Below are 18,643 nucleotides of genomic sequence, written 5' to 3' on the forward strand. Positions count from 1 at the left end.
GGATCATAGGCCACATAGTGACCAATGGCAGCTGATTGTTTAGTCTGTGTGCAGAGTTTAGATGTGAAAACTGGGCAAATTCTGGAGAGTTAAGTTCAGTTCAAATCAAACAATGACCAAAAGTAGTTGTTGAGATCCCGATCACGTATGTTAAAAACCCTAGGCAAAATAGTTCCTGCGGCCAGAGAGCACGGTAGAAACCCATTTGACTAATTTCCCATCATCCCCTTTGCTTGCACTGCTGCTTAAGTATTGCTCCCAGTTGCTTCAGCCCCTACACCACCCCAGCATCCCACTGAGGCTCAGACAAAGGGCTACAAATATTTGCTCATCACTCTCATCATTCCTGTGTAATCATATGGGGAAGTGATTAAGTTGGAACCTAGATGCCAAACACCAACCTGTTCTACTACTGCACTAAACGTTTGAACGTGAGTTGTCCGACTGAACTACACAGATATATGGTATTCAATATATCCCTGTTAATTCTAACTGTATCTTGATCCATTCGTGGGTTTGGTTTTTTGATCCCTCCAACCAAATACAGCAAAATATGAAGGCAAATCAAATAAGCAGCCACTTATACCTTTTGGCTTATCATTAGTAGCTTTAAATAGCGTTATTGTTTCCTTCATTTCAGCTATCCTGTTTTACGGATGCCGGCCATACCACGTTGATACTGTTTGGCATACAGTACACATAGATGTTTCAGAAACCAATATCCAAACTAAATAATTTATTTAGCCCTTAAATTCCCTGCTTATCTTGTCCACTGTGGCAGAGGTCTGGAGCCTTTCCCAGTATGCATTGGCTGAGGCCCTGTTCATACCTGGCATTCACATGCAACTTGGGTAATCCAATCATGAGCACTTTACGTATGGCACCTCATACATAGCATGGGAATGTATCTCCATGTATGTCTCCAGTGACCAGCTCTCTACTCTGCTTTATATGCAAATAAACATGTACATCATGTGTGTTCACTTAGACCACATGGGATTTTTTAGCCAGGCTGACTATGGCAGACTAGAGGGATGAGCGGTACAGCATTATCTGTATCTGTGCAACTAACTGAATTTTTACACGATTATCTGTATCCAGACTCAGATTTAAACCGGAAGAGGGCGTGACTTTAACCAGAAGTGGGTATTTTAGGCCTATCATCGATATGGGTTGTTCAGAAGTCGCTTTATTTACTGTTTACTAGAAAACTATTTACAAAACTGCCTAAGAATTTAGCTTCAGATTAATGTTTTTGATCACAAGTTTTTTATAAACTATAGTGAATCAATGAACACAACACATGCAGTATTAATAAGTATTATTCATTTCTACACTAAGTAAAACACAATGTTAATTATGTTGTGTGGATGTATGTGTCAGTGAGTGAGAGAGGAACATGGACAGTGAGAATATATGATCATAGATAACGATGTTACACATGAGTACCCCCGTGGACAGAGTGTCTGTGACACCGACAAGATTGTAATGTGGCACTGCTGGCGCATCAGCAGTGAACCTTATATAGGCTCTGTGTAGGGGAATATCTCTGTGTGTGGCTGGCCTATCAAGGAATGATGTGGACACAGCTACCAATGAGGATTTTCATTCATCATGAGTACGGATATTGACTCATTATACTTGGATGGTACTCATGCTCGTAAAAGTACATTATCCCTAACGGATACTCATTTCTTCCAGTATTCGTCTCAACCCTAGCAGACAGGTCTGTTGTCAGTATGGGTGTGTGTTTGTGTGTATTTGTGTGTTTGAGATAGGGGGGATTGACAGTAAATGTGTACAGCTATACAATAAGATGTCAGTGGACTTCAAATGAGTAGGCGATCCTCAACTATGGCCCAAGACACATTCGGGTTCACACTGATAGAAATTCACCACCACTGAAAGAGTTCTGAGTGATCCGATCTCAAATGTGTCTTGGGTCCATTCGCACCTGAATTCAGAGCGCTCCACTTATAATTGGAAAACACAGGATGGATTTTAGTGCCAGTTCAGAACAGGGTCTGAGAGGCACATTACACATCTTCCCATCAATCTTATAGACAAACATATTCACATGTACATTTATACCTTATATACATTATACAAAATAGGAGTTTTCAGTTTGCCTGAATAACTGTCTCATGTTTCTTCAGAAGTTGTACAAGTGAACGTAGAAAACTGGACTTGTGTTTCTTGAAAAAGTTTCACCTTTCAACAGCTTCTTCAGTTCTAACTGACTAAAGGGATGTTTCAGGTATTTAACCTCTGTTGGTCTGTACCTGTGTTCACTCGGTGTGTTAAACAGGCAGGTCGTTGACCCCTCCACCAGTAAGTGGGCCGGCCGGAACCTCTGAGTCAAGGTGTGTTTGGCTGTTGATACCTGTAAGTTGTGGACCCAACCTTCTATTGTGTGAGTCATTAGGGTGTATGTAGGGTGTCTGTTGTGCTTGAGGTGTAAGTGTGTCCAAACCAATGGTTTAGAGCAGAGCAGATATGTCTAATGTATACAAATTTATTGTAATTTGACCCCCAAAAACTCTACACTTTAAGAGACCCTGAGTTGATTAATATATTTAATGTTTGAAACTATACTGAATATAAAAGTCCAACTAATTAAAGCTTTTTCCATCACACTCTTTACATTCTATGGAATAATACCTCTGTGAACTATGAACTCCCAAAATCCCAAGTCAGGTAATGGAAAGTGAATGTTAAACCTAACAGTAGAAGAGAACATCTCCAAAAAAATTCTGTGGATACTGCATATGCTTCAGCTTGTAAAAACCAGCAATGCATGATGCATGTCTAAACAACTATGCAGTAACACAAACCTCAAGTTGGCAAGTTCTGCATTGTCACAATACATTAATGTCTTCCACCCATAATGTCAGATGTAGTGAGGCTTCAGGAAAGTAAAATTACTCCTAAATGAATACACAATGCAGAAGCGAATAACTTTGGTTTGTTTAAGCATGCTAAAACTGGTTAGTCTGCCCTTTCCCGAGTGAGATATCGCAAGTAATGGCAAACTGGGCATGACAAAGGTAATGCAACTACAGCTGTAAATCACTTGAAGTAATTGTCAATCCATTTCATCCTATAATTATCATTATCCTCCTCACATTAACAGGAGAAACATTCTCAGTAATTAATGCTTCTCATCCTTACCAGGACTGCACTTTTAGTAGAAATGTAAACCGAGTACAACAATGATCAACAAAGATAATCTGGATCGATCAGTCTGACACCTCTGAATGACATGACTTGACAGCAAAGCATGGCAAGTGAGCTGCTGTGTGCCTGCTGCAGAGCTGTTTGCGTAAGGTATGATTTATGTACTTCCACGAAAAATGAACAGGCCTAGGCTATGTGCTCAACGAAATGCCAGGACTCTACCGTATGAAGATGTGCATTGTCTTTAAATATTAAAATATTTCGCAATAAAAATCTTGAACAAATAAATGGATTCAGTCAGAAGAAATGCTAAGTGTGTTTTTATTTTGAAACAGGCAGTGGAAGTGATGTGTTGAGAAATGTTCAGCAGATAGAAATATTACAAGAAATTGTGGTAAAAAAGAGTATGTGTCTCATGCAGGCAGTGATAGTATTACCACATAACATGGCCCAGTTAGCTCGCAAGCTAACGCTAGCCAGGCTAATACTAGCGTTAGCTCGCTGCTGCTACCTAATGCTAGCGTTAGCTCGCTGCTGCTACCGTCAGACATTTAAGTGGCCGCATAATCAAGGGACACCCGGGACACCTCTAAACGTTGACTCAACAGTGTGGAAGGCTGCTGCGCCAGCTCAGGCTACCACTGCGTCCACTGCTGGCTGGGGAGCTGGGGCTCTCACAGCCAGGCTCACCGGGGGTGAGGGGGCGGGGCACCCATAACAGGTCAATCTGAGGAGGGCTGTTTTAGACAGGGTAAAAAGGGTGCTGTTTTAAATTATCCTTGTGGTATTTTGACCAAAATATGTTACAGACATTTCATTAAGACCCCAAGGAACCATATCAATAGTGGTATATACAATTAGCATAATATGTCCCCTTTAAGCCTTGGATTCAGTTGTCAGTTGTCTATTTGTAGACCTTGGGGGCCAATAACACTATCTTCGACATTAGCTTTTCTCTGGAAAGGCCTGAGACGGCCCCCCTTCTAACACAGGCCAGCCTCCAGGGTACGAGAAAGAAGAAATCTATTTCCAAAATGTCTTCTCTTTCTCTGTTTGCCCTGGGTAGGTGGGGGTAAGGGAGCTTAGGGGAGAGGTTTGCTGAATGGAAATGTCAACGCATTTCATCAAAACCAAAACAAAATAGAAAAAAAAATTCACACATGATGAATGCATGCAATATGTTGGCCCATGTGCTGCAATCCTATTAGCCTATGCAGCCTTGCTTGTTGAGGTTTGTCATGAACAGACGGCGTGTAATAAATGTTTAAGGAGGGAACAAGGCTTCTGCTTCTGTTTACTCCTGGAAAATGGATGGAGGCACAGGCTCTGATTGATACACACTTTCTTGAAAGCCAATACTGGTAATTTTCACTTTATAACAACACAGACCAAAAGCTGAGGAAGAAGGAAGAAATTCAGAAAATCAGGAACGACATGAGAAAAATATTTATTTTTTCACGTTAATAATTATTTAACCAATCTATGTTTCATCTGGGAATCCTGATAGGCCTGTGAGGGTGTGTTGACCCACTTCAGCAGTCCATTAATTTATATATCAAATCATTAATTAAGAAATTACAACATCCACAATTGAATGTTTTTTTTGTGCCTTTTTGCTTACAATCTCCAAAAATGTAAGGTTGTGTGACTCTCCAGCTGTGTAAAAATTCCAATATTCACTCTTCACAGTACAGTTTGGCCATTTACCAGTTTTATACAGTGCATCTATCTGCAGCACTTTCTGTAACATACACTCATACACTGCTGGCACAGGAGCAAAGAGAGTGAGGGATATTTTGGGAAACGGATATTTAAAACTGGATTTAAGGGTGAGGGAGTGTGTTAATTATCTAGGGTAAGGCAGTTGTGGCATTCAAGGTAATGCCAGGGTTCAGGGCAAGTGACCTCATAAAGACAGATTCAACCAAAAAGGCTATAATTGTCTATTCCAGACAATGTGGCTCTTTGGTTCCTAGTTTACAATTTGTCTGTTATTCACAATGGACAGACTTTCATCACTTTGTCCCTTCTCTGACTCTTCTTAAGGTTATGTGTACTCCTCTGAGCTTTCAATATTCCTACTCTACCTTCAGCTTTCCTCCACCTCATCTTCGTATAACTCTAAGTCTGACTTCCCCTTCCCAATCCTACAATCTGCAAAACTGATAATTAACATCCCTTGCTGCTTGATAGATGTGATGCCAACCATTTTGAAATTAAATAACTTGTGCTATGTTAGCCACACCCTCTCACAAGAGGCATCATTACAAAGTATAAGATGACCTCTACACAGATCAAAGAAATATAGAATTGTAACTAGTGCTGTCAAAAGATGAAAATATTTAATCGTGATTAATCTCATTTATGTCATAGTTAATCTCGCGAGAAAAAAATTGACGTCTGTAACGTTGGGTTTGCGTCGTTAATAACGCGTTTAACTGACAGCACTAGTTGTAACACATGCCAGGTTTTGGCATCCTTCATGCGGTGAAGCCACTGGAGGGGGCGTGGTTCGAACTGTACCGAGGCTCCCTCTCTGATAACTTCAAGCATATGTACAGCACAGGCCGGTCGACACCCTACACCTGCTAAGACAGAAATGTACAGTCGTTTACTTTCCTGGGCCTGGAGCAAATTCTCACGTAATGACAGCCCCAGTGTGTGAAGCTTTTCTTTCAGGTCCAGGACATATTGAACCTCATTTTTCAGTCCTGCACGATTAATCTTAAATCCAAGTCTCACACTTGAATAAATGATGGCAACGGTTACCTCCTCTTTACTTCACTTCATTTCGAATAAATCCAAACACATTGTATCTACTGAGGAAGTTTAATGATCGCTGTGTGAGATCAAACTCTGCTAATGCTGAGTAAGAAGTATTTTTATCTTTCATCACAGTCTAATGGAATTCTAAACTGGAGAAAACTGAAATTACAGACAATGATAAATGTTGCAGGTAAAATTTGTCATTTTAAAAGAGCACTAAAAATCTAGACTTTTATTAGAATGTGAGTATTTTTGTGATCTGAACATGAGCACTGTGGTTTGTGGTGTTTAAGGAGGAAACTGACTCAGTTAATCTCTCACATTACTTTCACTTGTCTCAATCAGCTTTGAAAGATATCCTGGAAGGAATACAAAAGAACCGACTTGATTTATTCTTTATTTAAACTTTCCGCTTCTTCACAGATTAGATTGTTATTTGTTTATACATATATAAGATATTTAACACATAAAATGTGATCAGGAAGCTCTCCAATGGAACTGCTAGTTCAGATCATTAAAATCAAAAAGAAAAGAAACCTACACAGTAGCAGATAAATATGCTCGTCCACTAAATATGTATATACAATGAGGACGAATGGATTCACGATTTTCAAACATTAGCCATAATAAAAATAAACCTTTAACAGCTGATCTCTGTGTGGAGCAGAAACGTCACAACGACGAACTTTGAGGAACAAACATGGAGACAAAAGAAGTTCAACATGTAAACAATGAAACTAAATCACTGCTTTTAATGACACAAGTCTATTTGAGTTTACAGAATAATGAACCCTAATGCCAGCATAGAGAGGCTGAGTGAATGTTGTATGGACTTTGTGGAGGAGACTCATGGTGTCAGAGACGCTATGGAAAGACAGAACACCTGCACTGTGATCCAGGTACACTTCTATTCCGGAGGATGGAGGACCTGACACTGGAGTCGCGATGTTGTAACAAAAGTAATAACTGCTTCCATCACAATCTAACGACCAAGATTTATCATTGTATCCCAATATACATTCATGTGTGTCTCCTGCTCTGCTGATATTCTTGTATGCGACTGCTACCTCAACTCCTCCTCCTCTCCACTCCACCTCCCAGTACCAACGTCTAGTCACACTCTCTCTACTCAGGACATGATTCAAATAATTGAATCTGTCTGTGTGGCTAGAATTAATCTGTTCTTCACTTATTACTGTTTCTTTTCTGTTTCCCTCAGATAATAACAGATGTTTGTTTGCTATATTTGTATCCAGTGTGATTCAGTTTCCTGCTGGGATCTGATCTGCTGCTTCTCATCAGAGCTTATTTTTCCACCAGAAGGATCAGCTCAGTGTAGATCTTCTCACTGTCCTCCACTGCTTTATCAGCAGAGCCATTGACGGCCACCACGTCCTGTTGAAGCAGCTTCACATCTTTCTCTCTGTCCTGGAGTCTCTGCTGGATTGTTTATCTCCTCAGCCCGAGCTCTCTCTGCCTCTCAGTCCTTTCTGCTTCAGCTTTATATTCATCCACAAAGCAGAGACAACAGATACACTGCTGATCAGTGAGGCAGAACATCTTCATCGCCTCATTGTGCAGATGTACTGGAGCTTCTCGGAGGGCTCCACCAGCTTGTGCCTCTTAAATTGAGGTGTTTGGAAGTAAGGCAGGAGGTGCTTTTCTTAATAAGAGGTCAAACAAACCAAACAGGAATTGAGAGCTTTCAGTTTTCTCCCATTGCAAAAATCACAGGCCACATCTTCATGTCCAGCATAGCAGTGGAGGAGGAGCAACTTGTAGTCCAATCTTCTTCAGCTCCTCCAGTAAATCAGATAACATGGTTTTTTTTCACAAGGACAGGCCTCCCTTTGAAGGTCTGTTTACACTGAGGGCAGCTGTAGATTCCTATCTCCTCCTTATTGTCTCAGTTGGTTTTAATACAGCTCATACAGTAGGTGTGTCCACAGCCAATAGTCAACGGATCCTTCATTAAATCAAGACAGATCGAACAGCACAATCTTTCACTGTCCAGTTGATTTTCTTGCTGCGCCATTTCACCTGGTGCCAGTGACTGTAGAAAGGTTTCACTTCCTCTGAACAGAAACAGACCCAGCTCCAGCTTTAGAAAAATAAAAACCCTTTTTGTTTACTACCATCTTTCTGCTTTGTTTGTGTTCTGCCTTTTGGCGCCGCAAAAAACTGATCATAACATCACAGAATGCATTGTGGTTATAGCATGATCAACCCCCAAATCTACAAATAGTGGTAACAAGAAAATCTATAAAATCTAAAATCTAGTTAAATTTGTTTAACTAGTGTGTAATAATCTAAATTGTATGAATTGCGGTTTTCTTTTCCCTCGAATGGGCCCTATTTTTATGGTTTCTATGGCTACAAACTAATCCCTTTTTGAATTTTCATGACAACTGTGAGCTACCACAGGTTCTCTTTCATGTCTGAAGGGGAGGGTGACGTGAGAGGTATTCAGCTGAAACATGACACTTCACCAATAGATTCTAGAAACTGTACCTTTTAACAGCATGATTATTATTGTTACCATGACGATGAAAGTCCTTTATGCCTGCTGCTTGGATGCTCTGATGGGTCATAATATGTACAATGTTTCAAGAACAATAGTGTGAAGAAATACTTGTGGTGAGACCTCTACAACAAATTATGAAGTAGGAGATGTCTAAAAGAAGTAATCTTCCATCAGAAGAGGAGATTAGCTGCTTATGAAGCATTGTAAGATACCAAGTTTTCAGTGGGGTTACTCACTTGCCTGACAGCCCGCAGGTAGAAGCCAGTGTGATGAACAGGTTAAATGTTGGGCGCCTGCAGTCCTTGATCTTTTTGCCAGCCTTCCTCAGACAATGCTACTGAAAGATTCGGATGGGTTGGGAGTTTGATGCCCATAATGAGCTCTGTAGGGTTTTCTGAGAGAGCATCTTGTGATTGAAGTGTGTACACGTTGTACACATTTTGGGGGTGATTTAAAAAGGTAAAACTAAAAATCTACAGTTAGAGGCACTGATATGCAGATTTCCCCATCATATCCAGGTGAAGAGAGCAAATCTGTTCATCAGTGAGATGTACAACAAGAACCTCTATCGAGTCCTGCCCTTACCAGATTACTCTTCTCTATAGGCTCATTCAACTCCATCTGAGATGAGGCCCAGGATAATGGTATCACCACCAAGCTTGGAATTATTATATGGGAGGGGACTGAGCACCAATCCCCATATAGCTCCTGCGCTCAGAATCAGTGTAGAGCAGGTGTGATTGCAGATTTTCGCAGGCTGCCACATATGAATTATTTCCTTCTGTGATTTAAACTGAACTCTACTTCAGAAATCCCAAGTACACATAACCACTGCCCATGAGTCTTACCACCAGCTACCATCCTATCATATCATAATTGTAGTTTTGTTAATGTCCCAGGGGATGTGGCTTTGCATATCTCTATTGGCAAAGCATTCAAGAGGGTGGAGGCCGCTACACTCAAAGCTCTGTTTCCAAAAGGGTTGAAGTAGGTCAGATATGTATTACGGAGCAAGGCTTTGGAGGGATTTGTTTGTGATCTGGGATTTAACTGGGAGCCAGTGAAGATGGTTGATGGTCAGGGTGATTAGCTGCTAGGCGTTAGAACAGGTGAGAACCCTGGCAGCTGAGCTCTGTCATATAATACATATTCAATGTCCTCACGTAATTAATTATGTTACTTCCCAATACAGAAACATGTATCATACTTAAAATACTTTTTGCACATATGCACACATATTCACTTTTTCTTAGCTGATACTCTGGACAAGGGATATTATTCCTTAAAAATAAGTAAGCAAACGTCCCATCCCAACACAGAGCGAATGCATAGAAGAATATGCACCAAGTGTCCTGCATATAAATAAAGCAGTCAGCAAAAAGCTTAACACGACATACACTTACTAAGACATTGAAATGGTACAAACTGGCAGATCAGTGTATATTTAATGATAACTAATACCTAAAAATGAATACAGTATAGACCCTGTTACTGGTAGACTTTGTGAAATACCTATAGTAATCTAACCTTGTGCAGCACCCTGCCTTCCACAAATGGTGGAGAACTGATCCCTGGTCATGAGAACCTTTCAGTTTTATTCTCCTTTAATGGCCCACAGATTGGACTAATTAAATACTACCATCAACACACACCCAAGTGTTTTTGCTCAGCTCTTGTCCTTGTGCTTTCATAATGAGTCGTCACTGGCATTCGAAAGAATTTCTGCATGCTGATATCATTATCCACTCATTGCTTTTGTGAGATATAAATGCTAGAAATGCAGTCAACTCAATCCAAACAATCTCCTACTGGATCTTGATGAATATAGTACTTGGAGGAGAGTTGCACCACACATGTTTGGTGCAATTGGTGCAAACAAACAAAATAGGTAAACTTAAAAGAGGGAACAGGGTTATCAGAGGCTCTTTGAATCAGAGATATAAATATAATGAAAGCATGACTCTGAAAACGATCTAAATACCTAATTAGTGAATGCAGTCAGTTTTAGAACAATACCTGGCCCAGTCCCTAGATAGTATGCTGCAATTATATCGTGCTTTTTTTAGTCTTCATGACCACTCAAAGCCCCTTACAGTACAGTTTTACATTCAAGCATTCACACACATATACTACATTTATCGGTAGCACTTTTCTATAAGAGAAGGGACAATTTGGGTTTCAGTATCTTGCCCATGGACACTTTGGCACTCGGAAAGGGGAAGACTGGGATCGAACCACCGACCTTCTGGTTAGAGGACAACAGCTGTAACGCCAGAGCCACAGCCACCCCAAAGCAAGTTGCCATGTACACATTAACACTCCCAAAGACAGGTTTCATGAAGATTAAATGGCTTTACTTTCCAGATACGGAATCTAAGTCCACTTTACATACAGACAATGGTCTTTTTTTTTGGCTGACACAGGAGCCTGACTGAAAAGAAAAGTTAGATGTGGAACAGCACATCATTTTTTTCTCACCCAATGTGGGCCAAGATTTGCCCTTACCCTTCCTCTGATCATTCTACACAGATATTCGTATTCTATAAGCCTGACAATCATCACTCTCCATGACTATAAATTAACTAGGTTCATCCACCATTGAAGGTGAAAAATAAATAAAGATCAAGTGTTCTGAATATAAATGGCACAGAAGGTGTAGTTCTCTCTCTGTCTGACACATCATTGTTCACACATGTCAATGGTTTCAACACTGATGTTACTGAATAACATTCCAACATCATGTTGTCTTACCTACAAATTATATTTTATTGTTTTGGAAATTTAAATGCACATTCTTTTTGCCATCATTTGAAAGATACCAGGGATAAGCTGTTAGATGGACCTTGAGTTCATTTTGTCAAGCTTCTGAACTTGATGCATCATTTAACAACTGCCTGTCAATAATTTGAAGTTAATAATTCTCAATTTGAGTCCTGTTTACAAGTATAATAATGAATGGCAAATAATATACTGTTTTATAATCCACTGTCTTGTAATATACATTACACGGTGGATGTGATATATAAATGTGTTCCCTGTAGCTTCTAGAGATTTACCTAATATTCACAGATTTCCAGAAGCCTAGTGTGCAGACCTTAACCCCTGCTGTGAAAATGGAAGTGCTGCCCTTTAAATAGACACTTTGGATGTATGTGTGTGTGAATAGGTTCTTGAGGTATAGTTCTATATTTTGGCATTTTTAAGAAAAGTCCTCAACAAGTGAATAACCCCCGTCTCAAGTTAGATCTGATCAAATATCTTAAAAGCAGTGGCAGGAAAAAAACAGCTTTCAGACATTTCTTTCATCTCAAGAGTGATAAATAATCTGAGGAGTGAGTGTCTCATTAATCCCTCAATCCCTGAAGAGCGGAGGGATTCCCATCTCATGAAAACAATGTTCCGCACACAGAGACGGAGAGACAGTGAGATGGAGGAAAAATGGATATAACAAAAACATGGTGATAAACAGTGAGAGAGAGAGAGAGAGAGGGAGAAAAAAATCAGACGACGGATTTTGAAATTGCCTCGTGCCAACTCTGCTTATTATATTTCACATCTCATTATGTGGCATGGTCTTTTTGGGGGATGGCTGTCGCTGTGACTGGAATAACAATGATGGCAGGCTTGTGTTTCTGCTTCATTTGCAGGGAGAAAAGACACTGGAACTTTTCCTTGAAGCTGCGACACTAACACCCACCAGGTTTTGTGTTGAGCACACTACACAAACAACACTGAGGTTCATATTGTACCTTTGACCTATAGCATCTTGATATGTGAGTAAGGGAACCGTTTCACGCGAGTGTCATTCTCTCATTGAAAGTGTGGGAACGTAAGACCTTAAAACCCTTGTCAGAAATGGCAAAGAAAATAATTGGAGGCTTCATCTTTCTTTTAAAGGAATTTTCAGTATCTCAAACATAAATGATATATGTTTTTCAATGGCTGCATTTGATTAAAGTTAGAGCTGCTAATCCTTTATTGTTATCTCCAACCAATGCAAAGCCCTAAATACATTCCAGAATCATTAACATGAAACCTATTACCCTCATTCTCCATTGTGTCACATTCTGTGTCATCTTCTGTCACTGAAATAGCGGTTGTTAAATGTTATTTTAAAGGAACAATCTCAGGCACGAAATCAAAGCCATCGCTGATGGGGGCTTTTGGATGCAAAGCTGCCTGGGCTACTATGCTCAGTTGATCCTAGGGATCAGCGAGTACACCATTATCTGTATCCGTACTCAGAGGTAGGCATGGCCTTAACCGCAAGTTGATATTTGCTATACATGACTTGGATCTGGGTTGATCAGAAGTTGCTATGTTTATTGTTTATTAGAAAGCTATTGACAGGACAGCCCTAGAATTGAGCTTCAGATCAATGTTTTTAATCACAAGAGTAAGAGTCCAGTTGGTCTGCACTTTTTTGAACCTCATTTAAAAATACATGTGATGCAGCAAATAAACAAACTCACGTTTTCCAGTGTCTCTGTCATCACGCTGGACATCAACAGTTGAATGAAACTTCTCAAACTGAGTAGCGTTATAGGCTATCGCCAACTGGTAAACTAAGTAACTAACTGATCTGAGAAGTGTTTAAAACAACTGCGTTTATGCCAAGCTGACATTTACTCTTCCAAGGACTTTATTAACACCTTTTGAACAAACAAATTATGCTGAGGTTTTCTTTGCTAAATTCCAAAAGAATTGCATGCATAAATATGGAAACAATAATCTTGTGAAACTTGTCTAGGGCTTGTGATACAGGCCTATGTAACCTTAAAACCAATTCATCAATTTATGCCTGAATTCTGTCCATCATTAAATCACTATGTGGACATACAGACAGACTGCTAGAATCCTTTTTTTAATACAGCTGCAAACACACGCGAAAGTTGTTTAAGCGAGGTAAATACAAGATTAGGCAGAATAGCAATTAAACAGTGCACAGCCGTGAAACCACCTTTAACGGACCTGTAAACATAAAGTGAAATCATGAAAAACATCAGTATAGCAAAAATATATCAGAACATATTTCAAGGACCTACCTCTATGCAGAAGAGAAATAGTCTGAATACATTTTTAAATGAGGGCTTTAATTTGAATTTTTAGTACATTCATTTCTAAAGAAAAGCCATTTTTGAGTCATCATGCGAACAGACAGATAGGCAATCAAAACATAACCTCCTTGGTGGCAGTTATTAACTGTTCAGAGTTGCACCATACCGGTCTCTAGCTGGAGACTGGAGCTGCAGGGCACTTCCACCGGGACAGTGACATAGCAGTAGCTCCCCATGACAGGGAACATTCCATGGCCTGGGCTTTCATCTGCGTCTGACTGAGCCAAAGCCTAGCCTCCCGGCGGTGCAGTTTGTTTATTTCTGATGGTAGTGAGGTCGGGGAAGACATGGTGGGAGTGGGGGCATGGCCTGAGGTACACATGCCACCCACTATGCAGGCACAGAGCTGTTCCTCTGGGCCTGATGTGAGGGGGCACACTCTGACCATATGCCCTGGCTGTAAACACCCCCAATAGATCCTGGGGCTGTGGTCAGGATGGCACGCTGCCTGAAGTGACACAGACACTCTTCCTCTGTAGGGCTCAGGCAAGGGTGCACCGGCTTTACCTGTACCTGCTACCATGTGGGAAAATGTCTTGTCCAATGCCCTCAGTGTTTCCAGAGATCTCCTGCATCAATTACTCTGTTCATTTTTGAGAAGCTCAGACTGAAGACAATGTCCAAACGTCCACCTCCTCAGCCCCCACAAATGCATCACAATCTCGTCTGTTCTCTTACGAAAGCAGTGGAGACAGGAGAAAGCATCGCTTGCCAGCTGTAGAGCTTTAGTCTTCCTTGACCACTTGTCAGCTCCGGCTAAAAGTAAAAATTGGACATTGAAAGTCTCCTAGGCGGACTGGCCCGAATATTCTGCTATTTTCTCTGACAGAACAGCCAGTGACTACTTCCTCTCAGCTCCTGTTCCCTGACCAATCAGTAGTGTGCATAGTGACTCCGCTACATTCACTCTCCTGATTACCCGAGCGAATGAGTTTGACAGGACACTTGAACAGGATTACTTCCATATGTTTACCTGCTTTCCAGTTGTTGATGAGGTGGGCAGGTAAGAAGAAGACTGGTGTAGAGATCTGGTATAAAAGTTTCTGAAAAAATGTTAAAACTAATGGTGAACTTTATTTGTTGCTACAATGAGGAATAAATTAAAGTAAAAAGTGGCAAACTGGATATGTGAAGTGTCAAGAGTATAATAAGCATTCATTTGGAAACATGAGGTGTTAATGTGGAAACACACTTGTGTCAAATTATTATCTGTCATCAAAATAGGAAGCTATTTCGCTGTCATTAATATGGATGTTATGTAAATGATGTATTTTATCTCTATTTTAGAATACACTCCCTCTTTTTTGTAATAGTACAGAGTTTACAGTGGAGATTCAAAACATCAGTAGAGACTTGGGTGTATATTTGGAGACTTGGGCCCTAAATATCAGGCAGTGTAGTTTTCATAGATACAACTTTTGGTGCAAAAGTTTATCTTTCTTTCTTTCTTTCTTCCTTTCTTTTTTTCTTTGTTTGTTTCATTCTTGATTCAATTCTAACCTTTACGTTTTAGAAAATGCTATTCAAACCCTTCGAAACCTGATATAAACATCTATCCTTGGTGATCCGATCACAAGTGGTCAGCGCAAAGTAATCAAATTCTGATTGACTGGCATGTGTCCTGAGATCCAGTCACTCATACCACATTTAAAAGTAGACACCGGTGATCAAGTCACTCAGACTGGGTAAAAAAACACATGATTTCTCCCACACTCAAAGTCATGATGGATAATTTCATTGTAGACTTTAAATTTACCGTAGGTGTGAATGTGAGTATGAATGGTTGTATGTTAGTGATACACTGGTGACAGGTGTATCCCACTTCTTGCCGAATGTCAGCTGGTACTGGTTGCAGCCCCATCACGACCATCAAAGGATTAGTGATGTCGGTAATAGATGGATGTTCTGGTCCCCCATGAACAATTGCTGTCAGCTATGGCAACAGGATAACGAGACCGGGTTGATAATTGGACCAAAACAGCAGCCAAATCACATTAATTTGAAAGTAAATCATAGTTTCTCTCCGATGTATGTGTCTCTTTCCCTCTCACACAATACATTTGCCTCATGTCTCTTCCACTCTGCCGTTCCAGCTACTCCTCCTCTGTGTTCGAAAAAACACTGCGGTAGCCTTTATTAGCCAAATAAATACAAACCCTATTATGCTGTTCTTGTGGTGTGGAGGCTGTTGAGTGGCAGGAGGAAATGAGCGCTTTGGGGAAGAAGCAGGTAGCGCGTAAGTATAACAACTTTTGCAATGTTTCATCTTATTTTGCCATTTCTGGTATGTTCACTCATATAATTTCAACATATTAAATAGATTTTTTTTAATAAAGTTTGAATTAAAAATGTGAATTAAAAAGCATGAAAGAATTAGATATAAAAAGCACATCCCTTCAGCTTTGTTGATCGACACAGTTTGACGTTCGCAATAAAAGGCTGACAGCAGGGTAAAGTGATTCTGTCTCACTCCTATTTGTCAGGTAAAATGAATCTCTTGCCCTCATTGCTGATGAGCAAGAGAGAAGGATAAACAAAACGATCCCTTTGTGTTGAATGATGTGCTCCAGATGTGAAAATAATCCTGCAAGGGAAGGTGGGACCCCAACGAAAGAGCTAATCCCTGAGCCGTCCCCTGTCTGATGGATGGCTGCTTTGGAGCTGTAATGAACTTCTCCACTTGAGGAGAAGCACTGCCACACTGTCTGTCAGTCTCTCGCCCAGCAGCTCCGGCAGATTGACGGAGACAAAAGCGTTGGTTGTTTTTTGTTCTTCCACAGAAAAAACTCACTGCATAGGGAGACTGAATGATCTGCTAGGGACCGGAGGCTTAGATACCACCACTTAAGGTGAGTTGCTGGTTAATTATTGCAGTTCAGATGCACAGGAGAACTGGTGGGAAACCTCACCCAGCAGAACACACACACAAAATCACAGACAGGACTTACTGAACATGATACAAAAGCAAACGGGAAACACCATAGCAGAAATAGGAAAAGAGAGGTTAAGTCCTGCATCCCTAACAATGCTAGCATTGCTTTGACTCTTGGGCCTTGTTCAGATCTGGTATTAACACCTTTCCTGAGAGATCCAGTGGTCAGTGCATCAGATTGCGTCCTTAATGTGACCACTGGTGACCAGATCTCACTTCCAACCACCATACAGTATGTAAAGAACCACGACTTGCCATTTGTGTTTGCGAAAACTGTTAAATGATTGTGTGTCAGTGCATGTGTGTCGGCACATGTGAGAGATAGACAGAAGAGAGCGAGCTGAGTCCGGAGGGGCTGAATGAATGAATGTGCATGGGTATGGAGAACATTTTTACCAATTTAATAAAAGTATTAGTTATGATGTGGTGGTCAGCGTTGGTATTGTGGCTATACAAACAAATCAATGTATTGACAGTGAGAAGCATACACTTTGGGGCCCAGGACAGAATTGTGTTCACACAGCGAAAAGAATGAGGCCACATGTGTCCCTTACATCTTCAAATTGGGTTTAAGTACTTGGATTTCAGGACTCCTTTTAAACATATATGGATGTGTTCAGACCGGAACTTAGTGCCTGTTATTCGCATAGCTTAGGATGGATGTTAATACCAGGACTGAACTGACTATTAGCAGGGATGCACACCTAAAATAGCCCCACATTAAAACCAACCATAGGGCTGCACTAGTGTGGGGGTATTGTTTAAATATTTGGGACAAATAAGGTCCACAATGTGTTGCAAAACTAAACTTTTTTGACATCCACTCTATGCCAAAAGACCTCATTGAAAAACGAGAGCCCTGCATTTTATACACACAGGGCTACTGTTGATCTGAGCAAAGTAAATGGTAAATGGTTTTGTATTAATATAGCGCTTTTCTAGTCTTGATGACCACTCAAAGCGCTTTACAGTACAGTTTTACATTCACCCATTCAAACACACATTCATACAGTGCATCTATTTGCAGCACTTTGTTATTCTATGGGGGGGCATTCGGGGTTGAGTATCTTGTCCAAGGACACTTCGGCATGCAGATGGGTCAGACTGGGAGTCGAACTGCCAACCTTCAGGTTGGAGGACGACCACTCTACCCCTCAGCCACAGCCGCCCCACGCCCCAAGTACACTGGCCAACAGTCACACACTAAGCCTAAGACAAGAGAAACCGAACAACTTCCCAGTTCCCCCTTTCAGACTCTATTTACCATGTAGAAAAATAGCTTCACTGTACATAGACATTTTGTTAGTGTTTACAAAAACTGTGTATCCTTGGACCGGTACACACATTACAGTCACTCCACCAACATATGGAGTAGACTAACATAAAGTTTTAAGAGAAATGAAGATTAATTTAGCAAAACATCTTAATCAGGCATTTTAAACAAAAGAACACAGACCCGTAGTGACAATAAAACTGTTGACGACATGATGTATAGCACAGTAAAATCAATATGTTTATCAATATAATACAACAGTGAAATAATACACACACACACACACACACACACACACACACACACACACACACACACACACACACACACACACACACACACACACTGAACACTCAACAACGCTTCTAAACGGAGGAAAATAGCATCACAGATGTTACCGCTTCCATTTAACACTTTACTCAGCTCCTCTTTCATTGACTTTTAAACGAGCGGCCATATTGAGGTAAATGCCAGCTCCCACCTGCACTCTCCAATTTCTGCCATTCCAAAGACATGACAATAACAGCTTGGCTATTTAGAAGTGGCTCTGTAAAATTCTCATCCCATAATAGAGGAATGAGTAGGAATGGTGACCGATTTACCCTCAGAGAGGGAGGAGGGGTCATTATGTAAGAGAGCTTAACTAAAGAGTATGAGTTAGCTAGAGGCAAGTTCCAGTCACTTCAGAATACATCCATAATCATGGCTAAAGCATTTTACTATGGCAATGGAAGAGAGAGAGGGGAGGTGTCTCTATTCCTAAAAACTTACATCAATGTGTATGACTGAGTTCGAACATTATTCTGTTAATGAAAAGGGATGAATAGTGTTAAGTATTATTGCAACATAATACC

The 18,643-nt window shown here is 40.5% G+C and overlaps 1 protein-coding gene across 1 annotated transcript; it reads right to left on the reverse strand.

Annotated features, from left to right (window-relative positions):
- Positions 1-7,248: 7,248 nt before the first annotated feature.
- LOC133958582 (E3 ubiquitin-protein ligase TRIM58-like) lies at positions 7,249-7,978 on the reverse strand. The gene is given in 3 exon segments (XM_062393466.1): positions 7,249-7,414; positions 7,676-7,764; positions 7,766-7,978. Coding segments are annotated over 3 exon segments (468 nt in total).
- Between the last annotated feature and the right edge of the window lie 10,665 nt (positions 7,979-18,643).

This window comes from Platichthys flesus, chromosome 8 (assembly GCF_949316205.1).
Source record: "Platichthys flesus chromosome 8, fPlaFle2.1, whole genome shotgun sequence".
Lineage (NCBI taxonomy): Eukaryota > Metazoa > Chordata > Actinopteri > Pleuronectiformes > Pleuronectidae > Platichthys > Platichthys flesus.